At 37.8% G+C, this 13,573-nt stretch overlaps 1 protein-coding gene across 1 annotated transcript in view; it reads left to right on the top strand.

Annotated features, from left to right (window-relative positions):
• Positions 1 to 10,983, top strand: part of ANKRD50 (ankyrin repeat domain containing 50) — a 40,828-nt gene extending 29,845 nt beyond the window's left edge. The window contains exons 3-4 of the mRNA XM_013951746.2: positions 1,968 to 5,515; positions 7,936 to 10,983. Coding sequence (XP_013807200.2) covers positions 1,968 to 5,512 — 3,545 coding nt within the window. The 3' untranslated portion in view covers positions 5,513 to 5,515; positions 7,936 to 10,983. The remainder of the gene's footprint in view (positions 1 to 1,967; positions 5,516 to 7,935) is intronic.
• The last annotated feature ends 2,590 nt before the right edge of the window (positions 10,984 to 13,573 follow it).

Below are 13,573 nucleotides of genomic sequence, written 5' to 3'. Positions count from 1 at the left end.
TGGTGGATAAAGCTAGTTCTTTGTTTATTTGTAGAGCTGAAAAAAATATGCCCCAGTACAATAGAGAACAAGCCCCCAAAATCTTGTTTTCTGTCTCCTTACCTTCTCATTGAAAAATCTGCAAGTTAGACACTGTTATTAGTGTAGTCTTAGTGTGAAAAGTGACTGTGCAAAAGTGTTACTTTACGTCCTACCAGATTATTTTATTTGGGGGAGAAGCATACTTTTGTTTTAAGTAGTCTGCTGATTTAGTCCTGTTTAGATTCGTATAGCTACTGTAACTAATAAAGGAAGTAGGATACTAAAGCAGTATCCTCACCAGAACTTGCCCCTCAGTTCTAGTCTGTTATATTTGTACAATGCTAATGGAGACTAAACAGTTAACAGAGTGAGCCTAATTTGACATTCAAAACCTTTACTGAAGGCATTTGGGAACAAAAGCACAGTTTAATTTTCGGGCTGACTTTTCAGTTAAACAAGCTCACAGACTGAGCAGTCTGATCCATAGAATATTTAAATATAATAAAAACTGATCAGAAAATGACATTTTTCAAAGTGTCACTTAAAACTATTAGTTCTATGGAGCTAGGGCCCACATTGCTTCGAATGGGTTACTATATGATTGCTTTTCCTTCGGTATAATTTGGGGGCTAGTAAGTGCTTCTGGTTTGAAAAGCAAAATTTTTTTTGACTAGATTAGCTGACTCTAAGGAAACATGTGCAAGTTGCTATACTGGAAGATGCGATCTGAACCTGCAGAAGTGAGGTACAATTGTGGCCTAAAATACAATTTTAAACTCAGTAATTTAATTTGCTGTTTCAGTAACTTCTGTGGTTTTCCTATAGCTTCCAGAAAAGTACTGTTCAAACAATGTAATGTTTCATTAAATGAAGAAGGTAGGTCTTTGACAAATGCATAACTTGGTACTAGCAAAACAAATGCTTTAAATGACAGAGATCAACTGTGTAGTCCATGTAACTGTAACATCATTTAGATGCTCCGTTCTGCCTCTTTCTTGAGAGCTTTCTTGCTACTGAAATGGCCCTAGAGACTATTTTTCACCTATTTCTAAAAATAGCATTCTTATGCTCTGTGACGGTAACACACAGAGTCAGTGTATGTGTGTGGGTGTGTATGTGTATGCATCTAGGTAGGAGATAGACCCAGTGTATATATACATGCACAAAATAATTTCCCTTTTTTCTTTCAAATGTAAACAGGTTGGAATAACAATGGGATCATATGACTGAGAACCTATTTCCCTATGTAATGAGTCACCTACCTAAGAACTAGGATGTCTGTCTATAGTAAAGTCTTTATTTGGAAAAGAATTTAATATTCATTGCACAGCGTTATAAAGATATTTAAAGTTATTTTTGACAGTGTCTCTATTCATCATAAAGGCTATTAAAAGAAACTAAGGCAGTCTTGTTATGAGTGATTTGTTATATACATTTTATCATACCTGTGTACCAGGTGTGAATAATCTCTTCTATAATATATTAATGTAGTAGTTGTCTTAATCTAATAGCTGAAAATTATTTAGAGGTCCACTGTTACCTAAATTGGAGAAAGGATTATTCCTTTAATAGTATAATATTTAATAATCTTATTTAGATTGCAGTTCTGGTTTTGCTTTTTTGTTTTCACTTAGATGGTTAGTATTGTTCAAGGCAGACACACAATGCGTGATTCAGAGTTATTTTGAAAATTTTCTCATTTAGTAATATGCGTTTCTTTTTATAGTAGATTATGATAAAACAATGTATGTATCTATTGTCAAAGTTCTCTGCTATTAATATAAATTTACATTCAGTATCTGTACATGCAAAATACATTATCATGGTTGCTGCTTACCCAGAAGTATGTCTCTTCCTTTTTTTTTTTAGTTCTTGTTTTTGCCTTTTTCAACTTTGAATTAATTAAAACTAGATCAAAAATAAGTAACTTTCTTCTCTTCCAATAGGTTTTCGAAAAATAAGTCTGGATGATCTACGAAAGGCTTATATTGTGAAAGACGTGCAGCAATATATTCTACATCGTTTAGATCAGGAAGAAGCGCTGAGACAACATCTCACAAAAGAAACTGCAGAAATGCTGAATCAGCTTCACATCAAAAGCAGTGGTTGCTTTTTGTATCTGGAACGTGTCCTGGATGGTGTCGTGGAGAATTTTATCATGCTGCGAGAGATCCGTGATATTCCAGGAACATTAAATGGCCTATATCTTTGGCTTTGTCAGAGACTTTTTGTGAGAAAACAATTTGCAAAGGTCCAGCCTATTCTTAATGTAATTCTTGCAGCATGTAGGCCGTTAACCACAATGGAATTGTATCATGCCGTGTGGACCAAAAATATGACACTGACTATGGAAGACTTTCAACGCAAATTGGATGTCCTGTCAAAAGTCCTTATTGATGGACTTGGAAATACAAAAATCTTGTTTCATTACAGTTTTGCAGAATGGTTGCTGGATGTAAAGCACTGTACGCAGAAATATTTGTGTAATGCAGCAGAGGGACACAGAATGCTGGCAATGAGTTACACCTGCCGAGCAAAGGATTTAACACCATTAGAAGCTCAAGAATTTGCATTGCATCTAATTAATTCAAATTTACAGTTAGAGACTTCAGAGTTGGCTTTGTGGATGATATGGAATGGCACACCTGTCAAAGACTCCCTGTCAACCTTAATTCCTAAAGAACAAGAAGTATTACAGCTATTGGTAAAAGCCGGTGCTCATGTCAACAGTGAAGATGACCGTACATCTTGCATTGTTCGGCAAGCTCTGGAAAGGGAAGATTCCATCCGTACCTTGTTAGACAATGGAGCCTCAGTAAACCAGTGTGATTCGAATGGGAGAACGCTCTTAGCCAACGCAGCGTACAGTGGCAATCTCGATGTTGTTAACTTGCTTGTTTCAAGAGGAGCAGATTTAGAGATAGAAGATACTCATGGGCAAACAGCACTTACCTTAGCCGCTCGACAGGGGCATACCAAGGTTGTCAATTGCTTGATCGGATGTGGGGCTAATGTTAATCACACAGATCGTGATGGCTGGACAGCATTGCGATCTGCAGCGTGGGGTGGGCACACAGAGGTGGTTTCTGCACTCCTTTACGCTGGAGTCAAAGTGGACTGTGCAGACGCAGATAGTCGGACAGCGCTGAGAGCAGCAGCTTGGGGAGGACATGAAGATATTGTGCTGAATCTGCTTCAACATGGTGCTGAAGTTAACAAAGCTGATAATGAGGGTCGAACAGCTTTGATTGCAGCAGCATACATGGGACATAAAGAGATTGTGGAGCACCTGCTGGACCATGGTGCAGAGGTAAACCATGAGGATGTGGATGGAAGGACTGCGCTGTCTGTTGCTGCGCTTTGTGTACCAGCTAGTAAGGGACATGCTTCAGTGGTTAGTCTTCTAATTGACCGTGGTGCTGAAGTCGACCATTGCGATAAAGACGGCATGACTCCACTGCTGGTAGCTGCTTATGAAGGACATGTGGATGTTGTTGATCTACTTCTAGAAGGAGGAGCTGATGTTGATCACACAGACAACAATGGTCGTACACCTCTTCTGGCAGCAGCCTCCATGGGCCATGCTTCAGTTGTAAATACTCTCTTATTTTGGGGTGCAGCTGTGGATAGCATTGATAGTGAAGGGAGAACAGTTCTGAGCATAGCCTCTGCACAAGGCAATGTGGAAGTGGTACGGACTTTGCTGGACAGGGGACTAGATGAAAATCATAGAGATGATGCAGGCTGGACACCTTTGCACATGGCAGCTTTTGAAGGTCACAGGTTGATATGTGAAGCACTTATAGAACAAGGTGCTAGAACAAATGAAATTGATAATGATGGACGTATACCTTTCATTTTGGCTGCACAGGAAGGTCACTATGATTGCGTGCAGATTTTACTGGAAAATAAATCTAACATCGATCAGAGAGGCTATGATGGGAGAAATGCTCTCCGTGTTGCTGCTTTAGAAGGTCACAGAGATATAGTTGAACTGCTGCTCAGCCATGGAGCAGATGTAAACTACAAAGATGCTGATGGCCGGCCAACACTGTATATCTTAGCATTAGAAAACCAGCTTACAATGGCTGAGTATTTTTTAGAAAATGGTGCAAACGTAGAAGCAAGTGATGCTGAAGGAAGAACAGCACTCCATGTTTCCTGCTGGCAGGGCCATTTGGAGATGGTACAGGTGCTGATAACATACCATGCTGATGTGAATGCTGCAGATAATGAGAAGAGATCTGCTTTGCAGTCTGCTGCTTGGCAAGGTCATGTGAAGGTAGTGCAGCTTTTAATTGAGCATGGAGCTCTGGTTGACCATACGTGTAATCAGGGTGCTACTGCACTCTGTATCGCAGCCCAAGAGGGGCACATCGATGTTGTGCAAATATTACTGGAGCATGGTGCTGATCCAAATCATGCGGACCAGTTTGGTCGCACTGCTATGCGTGTTGCAGCTAAAAATGGACACTCTCAGATTATTAAATTACTGGAAAAATATGGTGCATCTACTCTGAATGGTTGTACTCCATCTCCAGTCCACACAATGGAGCAAAAACCCTTGCAGTCAGTCTCCTCTAAAATGCAGTCATTAACAATGAAGTCAAATAGTTCAGGGAGTACCGGTGGAGATATGCAGCCTAGTATGCGTGGCTTGTCTAATGGGCCAGCTCATGCGTTCAGTTCTCCTTCAGAATCGCCTGATTCTACAGTTGACCGTCAGAAGTCATCTTTATCGAATAATTCCCTGAAGAGTTCCAAAAATTCTTCTCTCCGTACCACATCCTCGACTGCGACTGCTCAAACAGTGCCCATTGATAGTTTCCACAGTATGTCATTTACAGAACAAATACAGCAGCATTCCCTGCCACGCAGCAGAAGCAGGCAGTCTATTGTTTCTCCTTCTTCCACAACTCATTCCCTGAGTCAAAATCATAATTCACCAAGTAGTGAATTTGAATGGAGCCAAGTAAAACCTAGTTTGAAATCAACTAAAACAAACAAAGAGGGGAAAACGGACAACTCCAGCAAATCTGGGTCAGGTGGAAAAAAAATAAAACAGAGTAGTTCCTCTCAACCAAAAGTGTTAGAGTATGAAATGACTCAGTTTGATAAACGAGTACCTATTGCCAAATCTGGGACAAGTGTGCCACATAAATCAATGCCAGCAGAACCACAGTGCAAAATTTTGGTCCCACCAGCTCAGCAAGAAGTTGGTCGATCTCAGCAACAGTTCCTCATTCACCAGCAGAGTGGGGAACAGAAGAAGAGAAATGGAATTATGACAAATCCAAATTACCATCTTCAAAGCAATCAGGTTTTTCTTAGTAGGGTTTCTGTCCCACGAACAGTGCAGGATAGAGGGCATCAGGAGGTGCTGGAAGGCTATCCTCCCGCGGAAACAGAACTCAGCCTTAAGCAAGCCTTAAAACTTCAGATTGAAGGTAGTGACCCAAGTTTCAACTACAAGAAAGAAACACCATTATAAAAGGTAACCTACATAGTCACAAAGGAATCAAATGCGTGTATTTCACTGTGTGTGTTTTAAGTAAGCTCAAAATACATTTCATTGTAGTTTATCACCATAATTGCTTAATGAAAACCGTGAATGTTAAAATCTTAACCTAGTAGACATTTGTTTCGTTGTCCTTACAAGAACTGGAGAGCCATTACACTTTATGCTGAATTCTGTTTGGTTGAATTTTGCCCCACAGTCTTTGATATATACCTGAATAAAATAGCATATTTCATATAGGGCTGAACTGTAATCTTCTTTTTGCAATTTAAGGGGAGCTAGGAATTTTAATATGTGATATTTTCAGAGATAGTCATCAGTGAAATGCAATTCTGTCTATATTGAATACCTGTAGTCGTATTTACAAAAATGCTTTTCAAGAAACTTTTGAAGATTCCTGCTTGTTAGAAACACCCATTTTATTTTTTTGACTTTAGCTTTCAAATGTGAAATCTGACTAGCATAATTATCTGCAAATTTAAAAGTTAAAATACTACCTGAGGCATTAATTTTTTATTTCTGTTACTGTGAAGTAACTCTTCTTTAAAAGAGATGACGTACCTCATAGGAAGATTAGAATCTATGTTACGGTACTAATTTTCTGACATTCTGCAGTTCTTAAGAATAAGCTGAAAATCAGTGGGGTTCGTTTTGATTTCCTACTTTCTCTCCAATACCCAATTTTATGCTGAAAATGGAATTTTGTGTAGCTTTTTCAGACATACACTGTCAGTGAGTCAGTTAAAGTAGAATTAATTTTCTCCCTCATCCTGATGAGGTTTGTTTATCTTTCTTTTTTAAGGTATTGGGAATATATTAATAATTAATAATATGCATTTGAATTTTAAAGGAGCACCATCTTTATGAAATGCATATATTCTCCCATTGTTTCTTTGCTTATTTCTGAAAACGTATTTTTTGTTTGTGTGAATGCTGCATTTCTGACAGACCAGACTGCTGCTCTTTAGAACAAAAACGTTCTTGATAGCTGACTCAGTTCTGCTGCAAGTCATCAAAGACTGCAGATTTTTTAGGACAGTTGCAGATGTTTCAGAATGCCCAAATGGGAGATTTTGAGCTGTCAAAAGCACGTAGACTGTGTTTGTCCTCAAATGCCCTGGAAATAGAACAAAGTTTAGTGGGACGTGTTTTTTCTAGGTTTAGCTGAGATCTCTTGTAAATTGTAGAAAGTCACAATGTTGTGTAGGATCCTAAGGTGTTTCCTTGTGGCTAGCACTTTGGTTAAATCAAAACATTTAAAAGAAGAGTGTTCCAAAAAAACTATATACCAGACCTGTAGGTTTATAAAATACAAATATTAGCATTACTTACCAAAGGGTGAGATGAGCTCTGGAGCTGGCAGAAGTGCAGAGGCAGGACTGTGGGAGCAGGGATTTGGGGAATAAGTGGGTGAGAAGGGATGGGCCTTAGCTCTTATTAAAAGTCAAAAGAACTTTAGATTATTACAGTCCTACATCACGTCCAAAATGGGATTCAAATTTGTTTGTAAAATTTTTTCTGCCACCATAGAATATATTAAAATGTATAATTAACAATTGTATTTCATAATTCCTCTGTACCCAAGCCTGCCTTTCAGTGCTAGCTTCAATTATGTTAAAATTTATTGTGTTAGGCTCAGACCTAAGATGTACTGATTTGTCCTGACCTGTCATCAAAAGACTGGTACTGTTTGGAAGCATAGATAAAATAATCCCTTTGGCACGCTCTTTCGAATTTTCTATCTTGGTTGATTTTAAACTATAAACAAAGAATATAAAAATGTGCACATGGCACATACAGTTTTAAAATTCAAGTTGGGTTTTGCCTTCCCTGGAGCAAGTACTGCTTTTTGGAAAGTTCAAGGTTTTTTTCTGTGAAGTACCTGTTTATGTACAAAGCATGTAAGGTGATGGATAACCAAACGGTTTCTTCTGCGCTCTCTCTAACGATGTACACAGCTTCGTTTAAAGTATGGCATTTCAAAACAATTTTGCGTGGATTGGTGGTGTGGAATTGCTTGGTGCAGTCTATAAATTATGTCTTCTTTTGCCAAGTCTCTAGCGCAAAAGCGGTCACTTCCCTGACCAGTGAGTCGCCCTAGTCACCTGTACAGAATCACATCAGAAATATCCTATCAGTGCATGTGAGGAGTGGTGTCCCCTCCCTGCTGCCTCTTCTGAATTATGTTCAGAAGGTTGTGTTGCTGTGAGGACCACGTAGCAGCTGGGATGGTAGAGAGTGCCATGTGCTTTGGTTTAGACAGGGAATACTTTTCATCGGTGGTACATTGCTGCGTCTTTTTAACCTGAATTAGAAGTCAGGTAGCTGTCTTTCTGACAACATTGTGCATACTAAGGACTGTTTCAAAACTTAACGTTTTTGTTTTGTGCTTTTAGGCCAATTCCATGATGCTGTGAACAGAAGTGCTTCTGCTCGGAATGGTTTATCGGCTGGCTGGGATGAAAGCACACAATGCCTGTTTAGTCCACCTAGAAATTTAAGAATGTGATTATTACAGTGCAGTTACCTTAATTACTGTAACGTGCCTACATTTTAAGGCTGCCTTCTCAGTATAACCCTCTGTGCTTCAGAAATTTATTTTGTGTACTTTGTATTTAATACACAGAATGAGCACTTTTTTTTTAATTGCAGAAAGATATATGCTGTATTTCTCTGACAACAGCTGAAAATTGTAAGAACAAGGAATTCTGATTTCCTATTCAGAACGCTTGGAAGAGGTGCATGTGCCACAGTGAACTGTGTATGGAAAGGCAGTGCTTTTTGTATTTGTTTTCCTGTGGCTAAAGAAAATAAGCGGTTTGTCACATTTGCATTGCTGTAATGTATGGTCAGTTTCCTGTGTGCTGCAAAAAGTTCCCTCAAATACCAATCTTGTAACAGTATTTTATAAATACTGCACTTGTGTGTTCTGTCTATACAATAGCTGTTCAGTGGTAGCAAGAGAGTCAAACTGCAACCATCTGAAGTACCTTTGGGATTTTTAAGAAACACAAAATCCAGTATCTGGTATTACAGCACCAAATCTGGATGGCAGACTGTGACCACTGAAAGTGATAGGCAAATTTGGTCTTGGACATCTGATCTTAAATAGTCTTAGTTATTGTTATGGTAATGAGGTAACTTAATATGGGTATGTCTTAGGTGCTAAGTAAAAAGGTCTGGTCCTGTCTTCATGTATATCTTCATACATTAGAAACAGTCAGCTCTTTATTTTTCCAGGTTGAAGGACTGTGTTGAGAATGTCAATAAAACAAGTCCATGGAAAATACAGAAGCTTTGTTAATTAGACTGAGAGAATATGCAGTGAGAGTATAATGGAAAAACAAAAGGTTAGTAACACAATTGACTGTGGAGTACAAAGATTACTGAGTTAGCACTGTCTTGAGATGGTAATTCTATATAGCACAAACTCGTATGGATGTAGTTACTGCTTCCAGTCCTCAGATGGATCGTGTGCAGCCAGTGTGGGAATCTCTGTACCTGGAGCATGGTTAATCAGCAGCCTGGCTAGTCCATCTACAGGTAGTGGAAAGCTGGTTCTCCACTCTTACAGTAGAAAAATTGTACTTGTATAAAAGAGTGCAAAATCAAGGCCATTGTATGTGAGAAGTGAACAGTATGAAATTTTCCTTTGAATGTGCATAACTTACTTGCACAGCTCTATGAGTGAAAGAATGAAGCAAGTGATTATTTTCTCCTAAAAACGCAAGCTATATTCTACTATTCACCATTACACAGCCTTGCTCTTTAGAAAACAAGGCTATTTTTATACGAGTAGTATTTCTTCTCAAGGCTTGAGATTCCTCTTTTTCGTACTCTAATTCCGATCATTCCACAAATAAGATAATAGAAAGCTGAGGTTATTTTTCATAGAGGATTAATTAGATGTATGGCTATCCTTAAACTTTAATAAATGGCCCCTGGATATATATCTAGTACATATTCTGAGGCACTAAAGGGCTGAGTGTCTTGTTATTATGATTAACAATCATCAGAACATTTTTGAAGTTAGATTTCTTTTTAAAGTATCTTGCACCTCCATTCTTATTCACTTGTTACTAAATGTAAAAAGAAAATCTTTTATAGTGAGGCATTCAGTGCATAGCAAAATTACATGTTAAAAGTTGACACACAGCAATATTGATTATTCTGAATGTTTCATGTATTGAATTTCTTGTCCCCGTGGGACAATTATAAAATTAACATAACAGAAGTCTTGCAAAATGGCCTTAAGAGAGTTAGTGGCTAAGTAAAGAGAGAGTACCAAAATGTTCTCAGCAAACTTATTCTGAACCTCAAGTACAGTACACTTGCAATACTGTGCAAGAATAAAACTTTTCATAGTTATTAGATGTATGTTTTGTTCTGTAGAAAGGGATCCCTGAATGCTGACGTTTTTCTACTGACCTTGACTGTCATTGGGATTATATTTATTTAATTTTATTGTGTTGTTATTAATGCACCTTGTGGACAGAGAACGTAGAAATATGGCCAGTTTCACAAGGGGCCGCAATTTCTAGACAGCCTGATGGTTTGTGTGTGAATATTTACATTTGAAACAGTTAGTGGGGAAACCCTATATCCAAATCAGCTGAAAGTAGACCTGTTGAAAATGTTTTGAGAATGAAAATAACAATTCCTATAAATTTTGGGCATCGCTTTGGAACAGAGCATGAATTGCTTTAAAATGTTTGATTTCTCAAAAGGTCTGAGGCATTCCACTTTGCTGTTGCTTGTGATTTTTTAATATCATTTGTGAGGTTTCTGCATACAAAGAAAAGTTGCCGTCCCCCCAGTTGTTCTCTCTGTTCTGGTCTGCTCTTTTACATCTGTACAATCAAATAGAGGTGAATGGAGTTGCATAGCTGTGACAGCACAGTTTCTTCCGTCAATGTAACAATTCTCACAACCTAAAAAACCTGAATAAAACGTGAATCCTGTTTCTCTTCTTCACATTTCACTGATCCTTCCAAGGTCATCTCCACAAGGCATCTACAATTCTTGATGGGAAAACTAGGGAAAAGACTGTTTTGTGGACACTGATATCAATACTGTGTACATGTGGAGAAGCTCTTCAAAAGAGAAATGCATTAAGAGGTATTGAGGCACAATGATGCATTTTTTTGTCCTCTCTGTGATCAGTATTGAAAACATTACCATTTATTTAAAATTAAAAAGATATTTTCCCTCATCAGTTACTCTGCTATGCAAACGTCTGTTGTGCTTAATGTTCCCCATCTGAACTCCTCAGTTAACTTGGTTTGCAGATAGACTGTTTTTCCTGGAGTGGGTTGTAAATAGCCTTTAATGTACATTGAATGAATTTCACATTGTAAAATTTTTATTTTATTCCTTGTATTATATTAAGCGAAAATCCCTGTGTATATGAAAGTGCATAATAAATATATTTGCTTTTCAGCAAACATCTAACTGTTTTAATTTTACTACCTCATTTCTTGGGATATCTCAGGAAAAGGTTATTAAACTTGATTAACATTTGGGTAGTACTTAATGAAACACAGTATAGGTGGCAGTAGGCACACTGGGCTAGCAAAACTCAGACTTTGAAGTTAATTCCTGCATCCCTGCTTATCACCCATCTGACTTTCTTCTTCACATTCGTCTGTGTTAACCTGAGCATTTGCAGGAAGAAATTCACTGGGTGTCCTTTTGCTTAAAATGACGTTTTTACAATATATACCAGGAAAGCCAATAAATTAAATATTTCAGCTGCTGTTAAATCTTTACCACTTCAAATGTATTTTTTAAATATCTCTTTCCTCAGAGTTTCTCTGTAGTATTTTCAGTTTAAGTAAAAGCTTGCTTCCTGTCAGTGCCTACTCATTTCTCTTGAACTTGTTATTAAAAAAGTAGAAACACTGGAAAGGAGAAGTTTTCCAGTCATTGCCATAATCCCATTTCTCCCTGTAATCTTGTCTCACTTCTGCTTTTAGTTGTATACTAATTGTGATTTCTCAGCAGAAAATTTTGAGCATGGAGGAAGGGTTTGACTATTTGCCTTCTACAAATGATGATTCAGGTTTACCTCCATATATTCTAGTTCCCACTGATTCCGGCTGCTGGTGCTCATGGGTTGGCTGCTTTGTAAGATTAGGAGAATGACAGACAAAATTGTTGGTAACTATTCACTTGTTTTCTGTATAGTATTTCTGTGGTTTCCCACAATAACTATTGACTCACTTTCATTAAGTTCTTTATGTCTGAAATAACAAAGTATGACATATATTAGTTCAGTGGCTATTTTTCACAGAGGCAGGGAATTATTTTCACTGATTTAATCTTTAAATAAGTTATATTGTGTTCCAGAGTCACACATTTTCTTCATATAATCACTGTAATAATATCTAAATAAAAATTTTCAACACCTATTTTTAATCTCTTATTCTATGGAATATAAACAGGCTGAATAATGCTTCAAATCTTCTGTGAGATCTTTACAACAATTTGGCTTGTGTATTACATGTGTTTTCTAAAAGAAAGCTGGGACTAGTTGGCACAGTGAACAAATGCAAAGCTTCCCAATTGTGGGGGCCCTTTGAGAGACAGTGATGAGAATTTGACATTGATCTAGATCCTAATCATTTTATGCTAAAAAGAGTTCCAGAAATCGAGTATGGGACCGAGAAATCTATTTGGCAAATCATTTTATTGAAGTATCCAAAATCCTATGTAAACAAATTGACCTTCATCATGAAAATTTAAATTACTGGTATCCCAGAAAGACCTGCTGTTCTTACTTTTATTCTTTTAAATTTTTATTACACCAGCCAAGTCACAGAACTACAACTACAGATGGATTTTAATCTAGAGAAAAATAACTTCTAATAGACTCTTGTGATACAATTTTTTGTCTTCAGGAAGTTAGTTAGTGTTCTGTAGTTGTTTCCAGTGGGTTAAGAACATAAAAAAGGATTTTGTGGGGGACCTTTTTTTTTTTTTTTTTTCCTTTTCTCTGTGACTGGTTAGTTCATCTTTGACTCCTGAGTTGTCTGTTCTGAATTAGCCCTGTGGGGCTTGCTCCAAACATTGCCAATAGGGGACTGCCAGAGCTACAGCAGCTTTCAGCCATTTCTTTTCTATACTCTTGGAAACCTGGGAGATGGGGAGGATGAAGCAGGAAATGACTATACCAGATAGAGCTAATCAAGTTTTTTCCAAAGGAAAAATAATTGCCGGGTTTTTAGAATCTGAAAGGTTTCCTGAAATTATCTCTGGTTTAACTATTTCTTTTTTAGCTGAAGCACAGTCAAAGTTTCAAGCTTTGAGTCTGAAACCCCAAAAGCCCATTGGCAGGTGCATACTGGATCTCCAGCCAGAGGGCAGCCTACAAGGAAAGCATATCCAGAGCCACTGGACGTGTCAGGTAGATGGCTGTTGAAAGCAGGAGTCCTTTATCTTTGCTAAAGGACTATACTTATTTAAAACATCATCTATTGTTTCTGGGGAAAAAAAATTATAAGAAACTTTTTGAGGAAATCGGTTTTATAAAGAAGTATTATGCAACTCTGTTGACTAGCCTGTTTATCAGGAGTAAAACCTTTAGTTTCCAAGTCTGCAGTTGTGTTCAGAATTGTTCTTACTTTGTGATAGTCTGCTGCAGACGTTCTTTTGCTTTACTTGTTATTGGTCTGTTTTAAATAGGCCAGACTCCAGAAGCCCTTGGTTCAGTCTCTTCACTATCCCTACATTTTTTGAATGGTGACAGTTCACAGAGTTAAGATGAGAAGTCTGACTTGCATACCACAAACAAGCTACAGCCCCTTTTAAATGGTGGTTTTCAGATTGTGGTCTGCAAAACTCCTATGATTCAGGAATGAAATTTAAGGGGTCCATGAAAAGGTAACCAAAAAAAGAGCAAACATATTATCAGAAGACTTGGAGTCATAAGGGGGCCTGCCCCTCCTTACAAAATGTTTTAGGCTTTTGCAAATCCAAAATGCTTGGAAACCACAGCTCTATGGTTTCAGCTAAATATGGTAACCAGTTTAAGGC

This window comes from Apteryx mantelli, chromosome 5 (genome assembly GCF_036417845.1).
Source record: "Apteryx mantelli isolate bAptMan1 chromosome 5, bAptMan1.hap1, whole genome shotgun sequence".
NCBI classification, from domain to species: Eukaryota; Metazoa; Chordata; class Aves; order Apterygiformes; family Apterygidae; genus Apteryx; species Apteryx mantelli.
The sequence above is the reverse complement of the archived record's forward strand: the minus strand, read 5'-3'. Positions and strand labels throughout refer to the sequence as shown.